The sequence below is a fragment of the Nipponia nippon genome, unplaced genomic scaffold, assembly GCF_047370975.1.
Source record: "Nipponia nippon isolate SJK-2023a ecotype South Korea unplaced genomic scaffold, ASM4737097v1 scaffold_7, whole genome shotgun sequence".
Lineage (NCBI taxonomy): Eukaryota > Metazoa > Chordata > Aves > Pelecaniformes > Threskiornithidae > Nipponia > Nipponia nippon.
Genome location: NW_028262391.1, coordinates 11276480 through 11292896, shown reverse-complemented (window position 1 = coordinate 11292896; position 16417 = coordinate 11276480). Strand labels below are relative to the sequence as shown.

Here is a 16417-nt window from a genome sequence, read left to right as displayed (position 1 = left end):
CTGAAGAGGAAGACCCTGGACCTGGCATCTCCTGGCTGTGTGGCAGTGGGATAGATAGCTTTGTGGACAGGAAAGCGTTCTCTCTCCTTTGAACTGTGCTGCGAGAAGACTTGGGCTAGCAGAGTTGCCTTTGCAGTACTGAGGTGCTGCTGGCAGGCAGACCCAAGCATTGTGTTGCTGGCTATGACAGGAGGGTGCTCCTCTAATCTCTCTCCTCTTTGGGGAGAGGAGGGAGAGAATTCTTTCAAACAAGCTTCCTGAAATATGATTTTTGTGGTGGTGAAACAAGGAAAGTCTGAGCCAAGAGGCTGCTGTCCCCTTAATCTCTCCCTGCCTCTCCATGTCCTGGACACCTGTGATGGCAACATGCTCTGTAGAGTAGTTTCTGCCTGTGCAGACTTTGACTGCACCAAGATACCAGGGCTGCAGCTTGCACTTGTTTAACTATGTCTTATGTTTTTAGCGGCAAACAGTCAATCGCCATCGACGACTGCACTTTCCACCAGTGCGTGAGGCTCAGCAAGTTTGATTCCGAGAGGAGCATCAGCTTCATTCCACCAGATGGAGAGTTTGAGCTCATGAGGTACGGTGGTGGGGGATGAACAGGCTGGTGCTGACATCTGCTTGCTGCTACGGTGGTGTTGCTGCTCTCCGGCAGGCTTGCGCACCTTGAGTACCTAACAAATATGCACTTGGCTTCTTTCTTTTCAGAGTGGAATCTGTAGGGTGTCCCACAAATCCTTCTGTTACAAATGTGGTAGAAGCCCAGCTGCATGGTTTTCTTTGCCACAGCCATAGTGTTGAATGTGGGTTTCCTTACCCTTTAGCTTGCTGTATCTGTGGGGTTTAGTGCTTAAAACTGGTGTCCTTGAACAGGATCATTGGCAGGAACCAGATATAAAACTTGGGACTCGATGAACCATCACTGCCCTAGGGCAGCACAGATCTTACTGCTGCTTCTTTCTGGGATGGCTCCACTTCTGGTTGATGTTTCGAAGCTGTTCTCTGTATGCGGAGGCCGTCTCTCTAGGAAGGTGGTACAATTTGAGACCCAAAGGGAGTTAACTCCTTCTCAGAGTTCACTGTTGCTTCCCTCCCTGCAGATACCGAACCACTAAGGACATCATCCTTCCCTTCCGTGTGATTCCCCTGGTGCGGGAGGTGGGTCGGACCAAGCTGGAAGTGAAGGTGGTGATCAAATCAAATTTCAAACCTTCCTTGCTGGCCCAGAAGATAGAGGTAAGAGAACAAAAACCTATGGTCTCTTGTGCCTGGGAATTGCGTCTCTACTTTATGTCCCTTGCTATGGAGTCCTCACAGATGAGTCCTCAAGCTTGTGCAGGACTAAAAGCATGAACTGAATGCCCCACAGATGCGTGGTGCTGCTGTGCTGTGGAAGGGAATTGCTGTAGAGCAGGGAGGTGGAAGTTGTTTGCAGTTGCACAGCCACCTTGGCAGAGGCCTTGTTCCCTGCAGCAACTGTTGACTTAATGTCTTGGCCACTGTGAAAAGTTCATGTTCTTCTGTCTGCGTGATCTGATGGCATGTCAGACAGGCAGCAGGCTGTGAGCTGTGTAAGACAGGCTAAGGGTGGCTTTGCAGCTTAGTCCCTTTCTGAGGAAGGCTTACTGCTGCAAAGCTAGGCTGTCCAGAGCCTGGTGCAACTGGACCTCCCTGGCCAGCCTGGTGTCCTTCCTGAGCTCATCTGCCCAACACTAGCTGGGTTTCCTGCAGCCTGAACTGGAGAGCACTGCCCTGTTCCTCACTGACTGTTGTGGATTCTGGAAATGTGTTTGAACCTTCAAGAAACTGGAGAGCTAGCCTAGGATGCTTTGTGGTAGCTGATGTTCTCTGGGTCCTGAGATGGGAGAGAGAGAAGGCCAAGGGGTCCAGGACAGGTGGTCTTCCCCTGAGGCTGCACAGAGTGCTCAGGCTGCAGTCTCCTTGCCCCTGCTCACCAGACTCTGCCTTCTAGGTCCGGATCCCAACACCCCTCAATACCAGCGGAGTGCAAGTCATCTGTATGAAAGGGAAGGCAAAGTACAAGGCCAGTGAGAATGCCATTGTCTGGAAGTAAGTGAGTGTGTGGGGTCTGAGGTGCTGCAGGGGCAGGGCTTGGGCTGGCAGAGTCTGTTTAGTGCTCCTGTCTGCCCTGAGCACGTGTAGTGGAGGGCACAATAAACTCGGGCGCTTCCTCACTTCTGGGCTTTCTCTGATAGGATAAAACGTATGGCTGGAATGAAGGAATCCCAGATCAGTGCGGAGATTGAACTGCTGCCCACCAATGACAAGAAGAAGTGGGCTCGGCCCCCGATCTCCATGAACTTTGAGGTGAGTCCCTGTCTGCCTCTCAGGGTGCAGCTGACCTTGGAGAAACTTTGTCAGTCCGCTCCCTTCTGCCCTCACGGGAATTGCAGAGGTTTGAGTGCTCCCTGTCCCAAGCTGCCTTGTGGCTCTTCTAACACGAGGCCAGCCAGGTGGCAAAGCTAATGGAAGTAAACTGCTCTTAAAGCCACTGGAGTCCATCACTGCATGCAGGGAAGTAGGGAAGGGAGCAGTGGCTCTTGGTGTCCATTTCTAGATGCACAGCCAAGGGGTCCTCTGGCTTTTGTGTGTGGAGAGCATCTTACCCCTCTGTTCCAACGCTCTCCGTTGCCTTTCCCTTTCTCAATAGGTCCCGTTTGCGCCCTCTGGGCTGAAGGTGCGCTACCTGAAAGTCTTTGAGCCAAAGCTGAACTACAGTGACCACGATGTGATAAAATGGGTGAGGTACATCGGCAGGAGCGGGATCTACGAGACCAGATGCTAGCCCCAGCAGGCTGGCGGGCTCCCTCTTCTCCAAGCCATCCTCCGCCTCTCCTCAAGTCTTCAAGTACATTCAGAGAAAACATCTGCCTGGCCCCTCTACGCAGATTGAAAGCCCCTGTGGCTCACCTTGGGAGCGGACTCGCCTGCCTGTGCTCGGTTACCACCCACGCTGCAGCTGAAATTCAGAACCCAGCGGCGCGCAGGGATGCAGTCGGCCTCCTGCTCCCCGTCCCAGGGTGGGGAAGGGCTAGTCTAACTCCCATCCTCTCGTGATCTTTCTAGGGAACGTCCACCATTAAACTTCCTCTTCTGTTGGTGTCTCACTACTTGCATCATATCCTAGTATTTTTGAAGTTCTTGTGCATATGTACTCGTAGAATAGACCTAAACATAGACTGGACAAATCTGAGTTGAAGTTACCCTGGCTTCTGTACTAGCTATTGCTGTTGTGGTAGATGTCGCTGGCCAGTCTGAGATGCCTGGGGTGGTGAATTTGTCGGGCCTCCACCAGAGGAGATGGTGGGCTCACCAGATCTCACCACCACCACCTTCTATTTCTTGCAAAGTCGTCAGTATAGAGTCCTGCCGTGGGAAGGTTTGTGACCAAAAAGGATGAGGGTTTAGACTCTTGCTGGTGTGTATGTGGGTGGCACAGCTTTTCAGGTCCTTGGAGCACTTACCCCCACCCACCGCTGGCTCGAGCCAGTCTGTCCTTTCCAAACGCATTGGAAATGTGGCCCCTCTGTCCCAGGGCGCGCGGGGCGGCTGAGCTCTGTCGGGATGTGAACAGGGTCTGTCCTCGGGGAATCTAAAATGCAGTTGGCAGTAAGAGCCCCCTGCCCCAGCCTGCCCTCTCCGCACTTCTACCAAATGCTTCTGGGCCATAGGAATGCTGCTGCTACCCACAGTCCTGCTTCTGGTAGTGTGGTCTCCATTTTGTACACTTTGTGATTTGTCCAGCTCCGAATCTAATAAAGTATGTAGAACGGAGAAGGCTCCCTGCGTTGCTCTTTGGGACTTGTGGTGCGAGAGCCTGGGCTGTGCTCCGGGCTGGTGCCAGTGTCTCGGGGCTTGCTTTTGTCGCTTCCCCGGCCCTGGGCTGCCCAGGGGTTCGTAGGTGGAAAGAACAAGGGGTGCTCTTGTTCCCGGCAGTGCCCCATTGCTGCTGCAGCTCCCTGGGGAAAGGAGGGTGCTCGGGGCTTTCCCCCCAGGGCTGGCTCACCCAAACCTGCGGCTGGGCTGAACTGACCCCTGCCGCCCCCCTGGTAAGGGCTGCTTTGCCCAAGCCTGGCCTAAGGGGGCCTTGGTGGCTTTTCCTGCTGGGGAAAAAGTGTTTAAAAGAGGGAGTTTTCCCTTTCCAGTTGGCTTTTGGAGGCTGGGGGCACGGGAGGGTGCTGGGCCTGGTACAAGCAGCGGCTGTAACAGGCCCCGAAACTCTTATTTCACTTTTCTCGAAAGAGGGGGGAAAGCCCCCCCCCCCCCCCAAGCCTCCCTCGGGGGGGGCGGGGGGTGGGCTGCGCTCCGCCCGGCCCCGCGCCGCGGAGAAGCGCCGGGGGTCCCTCCCCGCCCGCTGGGTACCGGGGGGGGGGGGCCGCTCTCCCTGCCCTCCCCGGTACCGGTTACCGGTACCGGCCCGGTCCCGGCGTGGGGCGGCTGCACGTGGCAGCGGCCTCCGCGCACGCGCGCTCCGCCCCGGACTCCACTTCCCAGCGTCCCCCGCGCTCATGGCGGCCGCCCGCCTCCTTCCCGGCAGCCCCCGCGCCCGCGCCGTCCCTTCCGCCTCTGCCGCCGTGCCGGGCTCCGTGCGGCGGCGGCACCGGCCCGCACCGCGGCCGGGCCCCGCTCCGGCTCCGGCTCCGCCATGGCGTCGTGCGCCGACATCCTCCGCAGCGAGTTCCCCGACCTGGACGGCGAGGTCTTCGCTTACGTGACGGGTGAGCGCTGCCCGCCTCCCCGCGGCTCGGCCTCCCCGCCCCGCCGCATGTCGCGACACCTCCCCGCTGTCGCGACAGGCGGCGGCGCCCGAGTCGCGACAGGCGGCCCGGGGAGGGGCGGGGGAGGGGGAACGGGCGGGTGCCACCTGTCGGCCGCATGGCGACAGGCGGTCGTCAGTCGCGACAGCGCGGGGAGTGCAGCGCCGTCGCCGTGTGCCCGCAGGGATCCTGCACGGCAGCGGGGCGGACTTCGAGTCGGTGGACGAGCTGGTGGAGGCGGTGGGGGAGCTGCTGCGGGAGGTGTCGCAGGACGCCAAGGACGACGGGGCCATCCGGGAGATCTGCCAGCGCCTCTTCAACACCCTGCAGCTGTAAGGGCCGCCCTCGCACCCCCCTCACACCCCCCTCGCCCTCGCACCCCCCTCACACCCCCCTCGCCCCCCTCCTCCTCACCTGCCTCCTCCTCCTCTCCCGCAGGGACGAGGGCCGGGCCCAGCGCTGCAGCCAGGTGCTGCTGGACGCCCCCATCCAGCTCTCCCAGATCACCGACGGGTACGGTGAGTGGCACCCCCCCCGGAGACCCCCGTCCCCACAGCTCCTCTCCCGCCGTCGGGGCGCCGGCAGCGAGGACGGGCTCGGGGCATCGAGCGTGGCCTCGGGGGAGCGGTTCCCCACCCGCCCACGGGGCAAGCTGGGGTGGAAGGAGAGGAGCCACCCTTTGGTTCCCTCATCCCGTCGGAGAGGGGACAGTCCTGCCTGGTCACGGGCAGCCGCTACGGCAGCGCTCGGTGGAGCCTGGCTGGAGCACGTGCTCACCAACCCAACGCTCTTCTTGCAGCGGATGCCAGCGTGGACCTGCTGCCCGGGCTGCTGCTGAAGAGAGGCCAGGCCTCGGTAAGTGGGGGGCCGTGCCCTCGTTCGTAAGCCGGCGGACCGGCTGGGAGCGGCTAACGCGCGGTGCAGGTGCCCAGCCCTGCTCCAGTCACCTCGCCCTCCGAGAGCAGCCGGGATGGGCAGTCGTCCTGGTTGGGGGCACCGCTGTGGGGGGTACTGCTCCTCCTCGTCGGGTTCACTGTAATTTGGGAAACTCTTGACCTTGGTCTGGTAAAGAGGCTCAACAGGAGTTAACGGCTTGTTAATTTGAGAAGATCTATTGGGCCATAACTTCCTAGTGAGCTTCAGAGCGTGGTTGGTGCAGCGGCGGTGCTCAGAGCATGGCTTCTCTGACTTTCATGAGGGCTTTTGGCTCCTACAGCAAGGCCTTTGATTGAGAAAATAGGATGTACCGGGGTGACGTCTTGCCATACTCGGTGAGAGAGACGATCCTGGCTAACGGTTAGGTGCTGGATGTTACAGGTGAGGAGTTACCAGGGAGCAGCTGTTTTCCGGAGAGCTGCTGCGGGGAGGTTGTAAGCCCAGCTTTAGAAATGGCTGTGGGTTGTCATGGGTTGAAAAATAAGATCAGGAGCAGAGAAGTTTGGAAGCAGTTACGCTCCGTGACCTGGAGGAAATCGGAACGTCTTTGCCGATCAAACGCGTGGCCGCTCCGGAGCGACCCGGCTTGCCTTCTGCGTCGGATGCGCCGAAGTTTGAGTATGGGTGTGGTGCGGTTGTGCATCTGCGAAGCAAAGACGGCGGTGGCTGTGCAGGGTGGGCAGTCTCTCTGCCAGGCTGGTCTCTGGCAGAGCCCTGCCTTCCTGGGGTAATGCGTTGCGGACGAGAACCCCTCGCTTGGAGGCTGAGACCTAACGCGATCCCCGCGTGTCTGAATGGGAGTCTTAAGTGAAAGCTGGCAGCTGTTGCTGGTTTTGGCACTGGAGTTGTTGCTGCTGGGTTCGCTCGCTGGCTCTCGCATCCACAACTCAGAAAGGATCTTCAGAAAAATTGAAGACGATTCAGAGAAGGTCTCAGGAGGCCTCTCAAGTTCTGGAGGACATGTCTTACCGGGAGATTCAGGGAGCTCGGTATAGTTTACAGAGTGACTCAATCTGCCTGTAGGTACAGGGTCACAGCTCCAGTAACAAGATGCTCTTCAGTCTAGCGTGCAGGTCTGTAACATGCTCCGGTGGCTGCCGAGTTGCCTAGAAATATCTAGGCGTGTTCTTGGTCAGCCACAAGTATTTGACTTGACGCAGGAATAAGCTGGAGTGGGCTGAGAGCCTGGCCAAGACCAGAGGCCAGGTTAAAACGCTTGGCTCCTTCTTGCCTTCAAGTTTTTAATTAAATGCTTTTTGTCTCCGTCTTGATTGATCTGCCACGTAAGCTGACTTTGTTCCAAACTGGCTAAAGTTTAACGTGCCTGGTGGTCTCGGACGAGGGTGTGTGTAGGGCGTAGCGGAGGAGGCACCGGGGTAGCAGTTTGCTGCTGTTGAAGTGACTTGGCTGACCTGGGTCCCTGGGACTAGAGACACTGGCTGTACGTTAGGGTCAGCCAAACCCTTTGCCTCGCTGAGGCAAAACTGTTGTGTATGAGCGGTTGATTTAGGACTTCGTTCCTGAATTGACTTCCTGGCCTGATTACCTTCCTCAAAATGCGCTTGAATCGGTCCTGGTTCCCCTGTCCTACCTCCCTCCTGCCCTTCCTCCCTTCCTTCCAGGCGTGAGGGGTTGATTGATCTCTTTTCTCGTGGAGTTGGGCTTTTGGGGCTTTTGCTGAAGATGTTCTCTCTTCTTTAAACTCTCTCCTTTGTGCCCCAGATGGTGAACGCGAAGAAACTGGAGAAGGCGGAAGCCAGGCTGAAAGCCAAGCAGGACAAGAGGATGGAGCGGGATTCCTTGAAGTCATCTGGTCCTCTGTGAGTATGGAGGGCGCCTCGAACATCCCCGTCCCGCTCTGCTGCGCGTGGCTGGGATCTGGCTGTACCGGAGCTTTCCTGTTGAGCCCCCTTCTCTGTCTTCTGCCTGCCCGCAGGGTCCTCGAGGAGGCATCTGCCAGCCAAGCTGCCAGCAAGAAGGAGACTCGCATGGAGTCATCAGGCAAGAACAAGTCGTATGATGTGCGCATCGAGAACTTCGATGTGTCCTTCGGTGAGCGGTGAGTGCAGCTGGGGAGGTGGGACAGGTCCTGGCTGGGGTTTTGGACCGTGGGTCATTGAGACCAGATTGGAGAGTGGTTGGGAAATGACAGAGGGCGTGGGAAGGATCAGAAAGCAAGGTGGGCCCCTGACCCTCTTGACTTTGGGCAGGAGAAGCCTGTGATGGTTGCTTGGCCCCAGCACAGCCGGAAATATGCTGGGGGCAGGTGGCTGCCAGTTATCTCCCTCCCCATGGGGCGGTCTGACCAGGTACCTGCCCGTTCTCTTGCTTCAGTGTCCTACTGGCAGGAGCAGACCTGAACCTGGCGTTTGGACGGCGCTACGGGCTGGTGGGCAGGAACGGGCTGGGGAAGACCACGCTACTGAAGATGATCGCCAGCCGGAGCCTGCGCATCCCCTCGCACATCAGCATCCTCCACGTGGAGCAGGAGGTGGCGGGGGACGAGACGCCGGCGCTGCAGAGTGTGCTGGAGTGCGACACCATGCGTGAGAGTCTGCTGCGGGAGGAGAGGGATGTGACGGCTAAAATTAATGCCGGCAGGTGAGATGTTGCCACTGGGTTTTCAGCCCTTCTATGGCTTCTTGACTGCGAGGTCTTATTCTGAGGTCTCTCCCTTCAAACGGAGGGCTCCAGCAGGGCTGGGCTGCGTCTTGCCCACCCTAGTCCTGCTTGGGGAGATCACACCCTTATATCGAGGTCCTAGAGCGTGTCCAGAGAAGGGCAATGAAGTTGGTGAAAGGTCTTGAGCACAAGTCTTATGAGGAGCGGCTGAGGGAGCTGGGGTTGTTTAGTCTGGAGAAGAGGAGGCTGAGGGGAGACCTTATTGCTCTCTGCAACTGCCTGAAAGGAGGCTGTAGCGAGGTGGGGGTCGGTCTCTTCTCCCCAGTAACAAGCCATAGGATGAGAGGAAACGGCCTCAAGCTGCACCAGGGGAGGTTTAGGTTGGATATTAGGAAAAACTTCTTCACCGAAAGGGTGGTCAAGCATTGGAACAGGCTGCCCAGGGAAGTGGTTGAGTCCCCATCCCTGGAGGTATTTAAAAGATGGGTAGACGTCGTGCTTAGGGACATGGTTTAGTGGTGACTTGGCAGTGCTAGGTTAATGGTTGGACTCGATGATCTTAAGGGTCTTTTCCAACCTTAACGATTCTATGATTCTATGATTCTACCCTCCCCCAACACTCAAACCCTGACTCCCGCCGGTCCCACACACTCCTCTTTGTCCTGACCCAGGGGAGAAGGGACAGAAGGTGCCAGGCTATCGGAGATCTACGCAAAACTGGAGGAGATTGAGGCAGACAAGGCCCCAGCGAGGTGAGACAGCCCTGTGGGCGCTGCATGGGCAGTGGTTTGGGGCGTGGGGTATGGAAGGGTGATGCTGTGGCCCTGGGATCCAGCATGTGGGGACAGGGGCCTCTCGCTACTGCTCTTCTTCTGTCACAGCTCTGCTGGGTTAGGAGTACTCGATCTTCCCCTGAAGCTGGAGGGATTTTTTTTTTTTTCCCCCAAATGGCTTGCATTGTTGCTGCTGCTCCTCTCGGACCTCCCCAGGTTCCTGGTGTCTGGGGAATGTTTATGGGATGTTGGTGGTAGTGACTCTCTTCCTGGCCGAAGAGCTGAAAGCTTCTTGTGAATCTCCTGGGGCTTCATGTGGATGCTGCGCCTTGCTGGGCTGCATTTCCCAGCCAAGAGCTGCTCTTAGGCACGCAGGGAAGTTTTCCGGCACCAGAATGCCCTTAAACCATGCAGCAGAGTCCCGACGGTGACTGTGGGTCTGAGACCTCAGACTGTGCTCTGCCGTTGGATGCTGTCGCTGGGTTCCAGTTCTTTCCCCTTTTCCCCAGGGCGTCCGTCATTCTCGCTGGGCTGGGCTTTAATGCAAAGATGCAACAACAGGCAACCAAGTAAGTCTCCAGGTTCTGGGCATCGAGACAGAAACGGGTGTGGGGAGAGGCTGCTGCTAGCGAGCCCCCAGGCACTGCTGTGGCTGTAAGGGAGGGGAGCCCTGTGGGAGAGTGAGGGTCTATTCCTGACCGTCCAATGTGGTCTCCTGCCTTGGGGGTGCCAAGCCCCTGCCTGCCGGGCGACAGATCTTGTGCTGCACCCGAGATCTCTGCAGGGACGCGCCGTCTCTGGGTGACAGCAGAGCCAAAAGGGCGGTGGGGGAGCATGGAGCCTGGCAGGTGGGCAAACACAGAGTTGTTTTGCGTTAAACAGTAACCCTTCTCTGCAACCTCTTCTCTCCTCAGAGAGTTTTCTGGAGGCTGGAGGATGAGACTGGCCTTAGCCAGAGCCCTTTTTGCCAGGTTGGTATCCAGGCCTTCATGCCATGGGTTAACCCTTCTTGCTGTCCACGCTGTGAGGTGCAGGGGTGCTGCCTTGGGGTCCTCTCGACTCAGGCTCTCGGGCTGGGGAGCGTTGGAGGCATCACAGCTCTGTATGTGTGGTGAAATGCGCTCTGCACTGACCCTGTGCTCTTTTTGCTTCTGATGCCCATGTCTTGTTTTTCCTAGGCCAGATCTCCTTCTGCTGGATGGTAAGTCGATACTGCGAGTCCCCTCCGACACCACCACTGGGCCTGCCTGTGCCCTTGCTGGGGTTGGGAACGTGCCCTGGCCTTTAGCTGCCTGCTCAAAATAGCCCTGCGTGACAGGGCCGGCGCTGACAGGGCTGTCAGTGCTCCCCTGGCACGGAGGGCAGAGCTGGCGGCGGCGCAGGGAAGTCTGCTTGGGCGGCCGCTTTCACTGCGCTCAGCAGAGCTCTGCCCCGCGTCCCAGCCGGGTGGTCTGCGCGTCGTCGTGCCCCAAGCAGTCCCTTTCCCTGGCCTGTCCCCGTGGTGAGCTCTGGCTGCCAGCACACTCCGGGGGGAGTCCCTTCGCCGCAGGGGGTGACCCTGGCACCGGGCTGGTTCCCTGGGGAGGTGCCCACCTTGGGTGGGGGGTCTGGGCAAGGCGCTGCTGCTGGGCACCAGGGTCCAGGTACCGGTATGGAGTAGGGGGAGCGTCCCTGGCTGAGCCTCGGCCCCGTGCCCACCCCCCTCAGCACACCCCATGCATGTGAGTCCCCTGAGCTGTGGGGGCAGGTCCCCACCCAGGGTGTCTTCCTCCACCACGCTGATCACTAGCCTTTCCTGGGTAAAAAAGCGTAATCCAGCCGTTCTCATCCCTCCTGACCTCAGTGTCTCTTTCCCTTCCCTCAGAGCCAACGAACATGCTGGATGTGAGGGCCATTTTGTGGCTCGAGACCTACCTACAGGTAGGGTGGCGGGACAGAGTGAGGGTGAGGGATGGAGACGTCCTCCAGGATGGTGTCTCACCTTGCTGGGTGGTGGGACCAAGCCCTGCGCCCTGGCTTGATGATGCTCAGGCCTCCCTCTTGCTGTCTTCTCCAGACCTGGCAGTCGACCATCCTCGTGGTGTCCCACGACAGGAACTTCCTGAACGCGGTGGCCACGGACATCATCCACCTGCACTCGCAGCGGCTGGACACATACCGCGGGGACTTTGAGAACTTCATGAAGATCAAGGAGGAGCGGCTGAAGAACCAGCAACGAGAGTACGAAGCCCAGCAGCAGTACCGCGAGCACATCCAGGTACTGGGTGAAGCCAGTAGTGCTGGGACACTCTTCTCCCAGCCTCATTCCTTTCTCCATGCTTCTAGACCCATGGATGTGGCTCTGTTGTTGCAGGAGGTTTGGCAGCAGAGCGGGGTGACTGGAGCTGAAGGGGACCTGGGGCACTCTGATGCTTTCCTCTCTTGTAGGTTTTCATTGACCGCTTTCGCTACAACGCCAACCGAGCATCTCAAGTGCAGAGCAAGCTCAAGCTGTTGGAAAAGCTGTGAGTGCCTGTCCTGCTTTTCTCTGGAGGTGGGGAGGGGACAGTGCTCATAGGAAGAAACAGAGATTCCCAGAGTGCCTGGGGGATACGGGGGTGGTTTGGGGTTTGGGTGCTCTGTCCCTGGTCCAGAGGCTTTGGCTGGGATGAAGCATCCCAGAGCTGACACCTTCTGGTGTGAGAACAGACCCCCCAGTGCCAGGCACCTTGGTTATGTGTCTCCTCTCCTTGCAGGCCAGAGCTGAAACCTGTGGACAAGGAGTCTGAGGTGATCATGAAGTAAGTGTCCCCTGAGCCCTTGCTTGGAGGGCGCCTGGTTCCCTTTCTGACATGAGCTCCTCCTGGGTCCTGTCCTGGCTGGGACAACCACCTCTTCCTGCGGGCCAGCCTTACTCTGTCAGGGAGCCCAGGCAGGCCCCCATGTTCAGGCTCAGTTCCCTCCTGGGGCCAAGGCTGCAGATCCGTGTCCCCTTCTTGTAACCATCCTTCCCAGAGACCTTGCATGGTAGGGAGCCCTCCTTGCCACCCAGGGGGTTGCAGAAGTTGTCCTGGGGGGCTGGGAGCAGGGTCTCTGAAGTTCCTGGCCATCTCTCACCTCTTCCTGCCTTCCCAGGTTCCCTGATGGCTTTGAGAAGTTCTCCCCTCCAATCCTGCAGCTAGACGAAGTAGACTTCTATTACGACCCAAATCACTACATCTTTCATTCCCTCTCTGTCTCTGCTGACCTGGAGTCCCGCATCTGTGTGGTATGTGGGATTGCAGAATAACGGTGGCTACCAGGGACCCTGGGAGGTCCCTGCTCAGAGCAGGGCCAGCTTTGATGTTAGGTCAGGTTGCTCAGGTCCTAGTCCAGTTGAATTCTAGATATCTCCAGGGAGGACTATTTCTCCCATTCCACTAGGTCCTATTGCAGCATTTGATCATCCTCATTTTGAGGAACATTGGAACGTTTTTCCTAATACCAGTTAGAATTTGTGGCTTGTGCCTGTTGCCCGGCACCTCTGAGAAGAGTCTGGGTCCACCTTCTCTGTAACTCCCTGTTAGCTGACAACAGCAGCATGTAGTGGGGGCTCCTGCTGCATTGGATGGGGCAGCAGAGAGATGCTCTGTGCTTGCAAATGAGGCTGGGACCGGGTAATCCTTAGGCTGGAGGGTTGGGGAGGGAACATCTTCTAGCGCTGCTGCCTGCGCTGCTCGTCAGTGATAGAAATGCAGCTTCCAGGTAGCCGGAGTCACTGGTTAGACTCTCATCCTGCCCCTTTCTGCTGTGCGATCATCCAAGAGAGCTGAAATTCCCTGATCGCTGCCCCCCCTCTCTGAAGTACCTTCATGGGTTTCATGTTCTCCAATGCTGCTGCTGCTTCTCTAGGTTGGGGAAAACGGAGCTGGCAAGTCGACCATGCTAAAGATCTTAATGGGGGAGCTGGCACCAGTCAGAGGGATCAGACATGCTCACAGGTACCTGGTAGGAAGGGCTGGGGGACTGGGAGGAATGGCGCAGCTGGAGGGCTTCTGGGCTGTGCTGTGGAGTGATGGCTGCCCGAGTGACGGGGATGGGTCCTGCACACCCACGCGTATGCCCCCCCCCTTCTGTAGCTGCAGCTGCGAGTGCGGTGGTTGCAGGGCCTGGTACCAGCTCCCAGTCTGTCTTCTCATTCTGCAGAAACCTAAAGATCGGTTATTTCAGCCAGCACCATGTGGATCAACTGGACTTAAACATCAGTGCTGTAGAGTTGCTGGCAAGAAAGTTCCCAGGTGAGTTCTGGAGATTCCAGGAGATCTAGGCCATCGAGGTCTCCTTTGCCATGCACGGAGCGGCATTGATTTGTTCTGTGGCCCTGGGCCCCAGACTCTGTCACGTCAGTGCCTAAGGGACACCGCCTGCTCTGGGTTGACTCCCCACATCCAGCACAGGTTCGGGACACCAGCCTCGAGAAGCTGAGCTGGTTGCGCAGGGGCAGCCTCCAGTCTGCAGTGCTCCGGGCCGTGGCCGGGTTTTGGGGGCAGATGACCCATTTTCCTGCTGGGCACAGAACGAGCGCCAGCTCCCCCTTATCCCAGCTGCCAAAACCTCCCGCTCCCTTCTGCACTTAATACGATGTGGCGCGGTGACCGGGAGTTGGGGGCAGCGTCACTTGGAGTCAGTCACCAGCCCTGCAGCCCCTGTCCTGATTGTCTCAGTCAGGTTTTCCCCGCAAACCCCCTGTTTGGGGGGGAATTGCCTGGAAGCGGCTGCTGAATTCCTTCCCCGCCGCACTGGTCTGGCACAGGCTGCCCGGCCGCGGCGCCCACCGAGCTCACGGCACCGAGGGCCCTGTGTCACGCCGGGCGTGCCATAGCTGTGTTGTGACACGCTCCTGCAGGGAAAACGGAGGAGGAGTACCGGCATCAGCTGGGGAGCTACGGCGTCTCGGGGGAGCTGGCTGTGCGTCCCGTGGCCAGCCTGTCTGGAGGTCAGAAGAGTCGCGTGGCCTTTGCCCAGATGACTATGTCCTGGTAATTTTCTCCCAGATGCTGTTAATTTTTGCATGGCTCCATCCCTGGAGCCTGCTTCACCGGGAGGAAGGTGGGTATCCAGGGACTTCCCACTGCCCCATGGAAGCCTCATCCTTGGGACTTTTGCGGGGAGGGAGGTTGTCACCCTGGGGGGACTGTGTGGAAGCAGGCAGGTGGCTTTCTCCTGCTGCTTTGGGCTCGCAGGGATAAGAGGTGTTCCTGGAGCTGGGCAATGCCCATCTTGGCCATGCAAATGCCGGTGGTTGCGGCTTTTCATGGCTAACGCAGCAGCCTGGCGGAGGTCCCTGCTGCGCGAAGGGGTGCAGACCCGGCCCGGGCCTGTTCCAGTGCATGCTCACAGCCATCTTCTCTTCCAGTCCAAACTTCTACATCTTGGATGAGCCGACAAATCACCTGGACATGGAGACCATTGAGGCGCTGGCAAAGGCACTGAATAAGTTCCGGGTAAGGCTCCCTCGGTGAGATCTGTTTTTCTAACGCTCCCTGCAGCCTCCAGCTCGGGTTACTTGGTATCTCAGCCTGAGGCGGACAGTGGAATACCAGTGGTGGCTTCGAGTCCAGGACAGATGTTGGGAAGGGTCAGTCGCATTTCTGCCTTAGCCGTCCATCCTGGGGGTTTGTTTCACTTGCCAGCTTTGGCTAGGGGTGGCTGAGAGAGGCAACAGCAGACCAGAGAGCACCTTGTCCCCCATCTTGGCCTGTCACCTATACTCTGTGACTTCTCGTGTGCCGCATGCGGCGCTCAGCCCTGCCTTGGGGCCTCTCGGCTCTTCCTTAGGCACAATTTATGGCTGATCTCCAAAGCCTCAGCCTCCAGATAGCACTGCGATCAACCTGGCTCTCACTGTTTTATAGTTGCTCTGGTTGGGGCAGTTTTCCTGTGAAAGAAAAGCTTAATTGAGGTTGCTCAGGGCCTGGTCCAGCCACTTGGGACTCCATTGACTCCACCTGGAATCTCCATCCTTGCAGTTGTCAGAGACCTGGAGAGCCAGTAACAAACCCCGCGCTTGCCTTACGGGGGGGATGCTAAATACGTTACTGCTGCACATGCCTCCTCCCTATGTCACCTGTCTGTCCCCTCGAAGGAAGGAAAGGCTGGGATTAGGTCCCTGCTGGTGAAGCACTGTTGAGTTTTCCCTGGAGCGGATGGAAACCCAAAGTCCTGGGCACAGGCTGGACAGGGGCGCAGGATGTCCGTGCCACCAGTGCTGGGCCCTGGGTTGCGCTCCACTAAGTTCCCTTTTTCCCCCCCCTCTGTGTGTTGGCAGGGTGGTGTAATTCTGGTGTCCCACGACGAGCGCTTCATCCGCCTGGTGTGTCAGGAGCTGTGGGTGTGTGAGAATGCCACCGTGACCCGCATCGAGGGCGGCTTCGACCAGTACAGAGACATCCTGAAGGAGCAGTTCCGGAAGGAGGGTTTCCTATAAGGGAGGCGGGAGCCGGACTGCGCTGGGGGCTGGAGCGCCAAGCTCAGCCTCCTCGGCATCCATCCCAACTGTGCCTGGCAGAGCGCCGAGGACGCTACTGCCCGCATGGACCGTCAGCCATGCCATCAAACTGCCACCTGAACTGCTCTCCCCTCCCAGGGCCGGGCGCAAGGACAGCGAGGGAGCAGGAGCCCGGTGCTGCGTGTGGCCGGGGGCTCTGCCGGCGGCCGGGGCCGTGCCTGGCGCTGGGCACGCTGGAAAGGCTGTGCCTGGAGCTGCTGCTCTGCCGAGAGGAGGGAAGGAGGTGTCGTGTCCCGACCCCCCCAGTTTAACTCCGTGCTCTGGAGGGCAGGAGAAGAGCTGTTCTCCATGTTTCTTTGCTTCCCCCTCTGCCTTTTTCTTTCTTTCTTTTTTTTTTTTCTTGTGTGTGTTTAGCTGGCCGAACACTAGTCAGGTTCCATCACATGCCACCGTCCCCTGTGCCGCCCTGGAGGGAAACGAGGCCTTTGCTGCTAAAAGTGACCCCTTGCCTCTTCCCCCAGCCCCTGCAAACGGGGGCTCACTCGCTCTGTCCTCCCCAGGGGCTTGCGCTCGCAGTGCTGGGGGAGCCAGAGCCCGGCTTTGCCCGGGCCTCGCTCCCTGCTCCTTTCCCTGCCTCGCTGCCTGCCTTTCCTTTCCCTTCCAACCGGCCCTGGGGGGGGCTGCCCGGGGGGGTCACCCCTCCCCGCCCGCCTGCACCGAGGTCGCAGTGTAAATAAACCCAGGACGCAGTGGGTGCAGCGCTCGCCTTTCCTTGAGGGGCTGCGGGGCTGGAATTTGGGGGGCGCGGAGCAAGGCTGCTGGGGGCGGGGGGGGGGGGA

General features: G+C 58.6%; 2 protein-coding genes across 3 annotated transcripts in view; both read left to right on the top strand.

Annotated features, from left to right (window-relative positions):
- The window catches only part of AP2M1 (adaptor related protein complex 2 subunit mu 1), a 30728-nt gene extending 26925 nt beyond the window's left edge, over positions 1-3803 (top strand). The window contains exons 7-11 of the mRNA XM_087738965.1: positions 464-583; positions 1104-1239; positions 1976-2073; positions 2220-2331; positions 2675-3803. Coding sequence (XP_087595091.1) covers positions 464-583; positions 1104-1239; positions 1976-2073; positions 2220-2331; positions 2675-2809 — 601 coding nt within the window. The 3' untranslated portion in view covers positions 2810-3803. The remainder of the gene's footprint in view (positions 1-463; positions 584-1103; positions 1240-1975; positions 2074-2219; positions 2332-2674) is intronic.
- Positions 3804-4570: 767 nt separating this feature from the next.
- On the top strand, positions 4571-16336 carry ABCF3 (ATP binding cassette subfamily F member 3). Of its 2 annotated transcripts, none has more exons than XM_087738963.1 (21): positions 4571-4742; positions 4966-5113; positions 5220-5299; positions 5581-5636; positions 7440-7537; positions 7654-7776; positions 8052-8318; positions 9011-9091; positions 9622-9681; positions 10027-10083; positions 10291-10313; positions 10977-11032; positions 11169-11369; positions 11540-11616; positions 11848-11892; positions 12227-12359; positions 12983-13071; positions 13277-13368; positions 13977-14109; positions 14487-14574; positions 15399-16336. In XM_087738963.1, the coding sequence occupies exons 1-21, from the start codon at positions 4670-4672 to the stop codon at positions 15555-15557; spliced, it is 2139 nt and encodes a 712-aa protein (XP_087595089.1). In that variant the 5' UTR covers positions 4571-4669; the 3' UTR covers positions 15558-16336. The 2 variants fall into 2 exon arrangements, with proteins under 2 accessions (XP_087595089.1, XP_087595088.1); XM_087738962.1 differs by having other exon boundaries at positions 4921-5113.
- The last annotated feature ends 81 nt before the right edge of the window (positions 16337-16417 follow it).

Excerpts from the sequence above, each read along its gene's own strand:
- ABCF3 (XM_087738962.1), top strand. The coding sequence starts at position 4,670 with ATGGCGTCGTGCGCCGACATCCTCCGCAGCGAGTTCCCCGACCTGGAC. Across the intron at positions 9,092-9,621 it reads GCAGACAAGGCCCCAGCGAG|GGCGTCCGTCATTCTCGCTG; the intron begins GTGAGACAGCCC and ends CCTTTTCCCCAG. Across the intron at positions 12,360-12,982 it reads TGGAGTCCCGCATCTGTGTG|GTTGGGGAAAACGGAGCTGG; the intron begins GTATGTGGGATT and ends CTGCTTCTCTAG.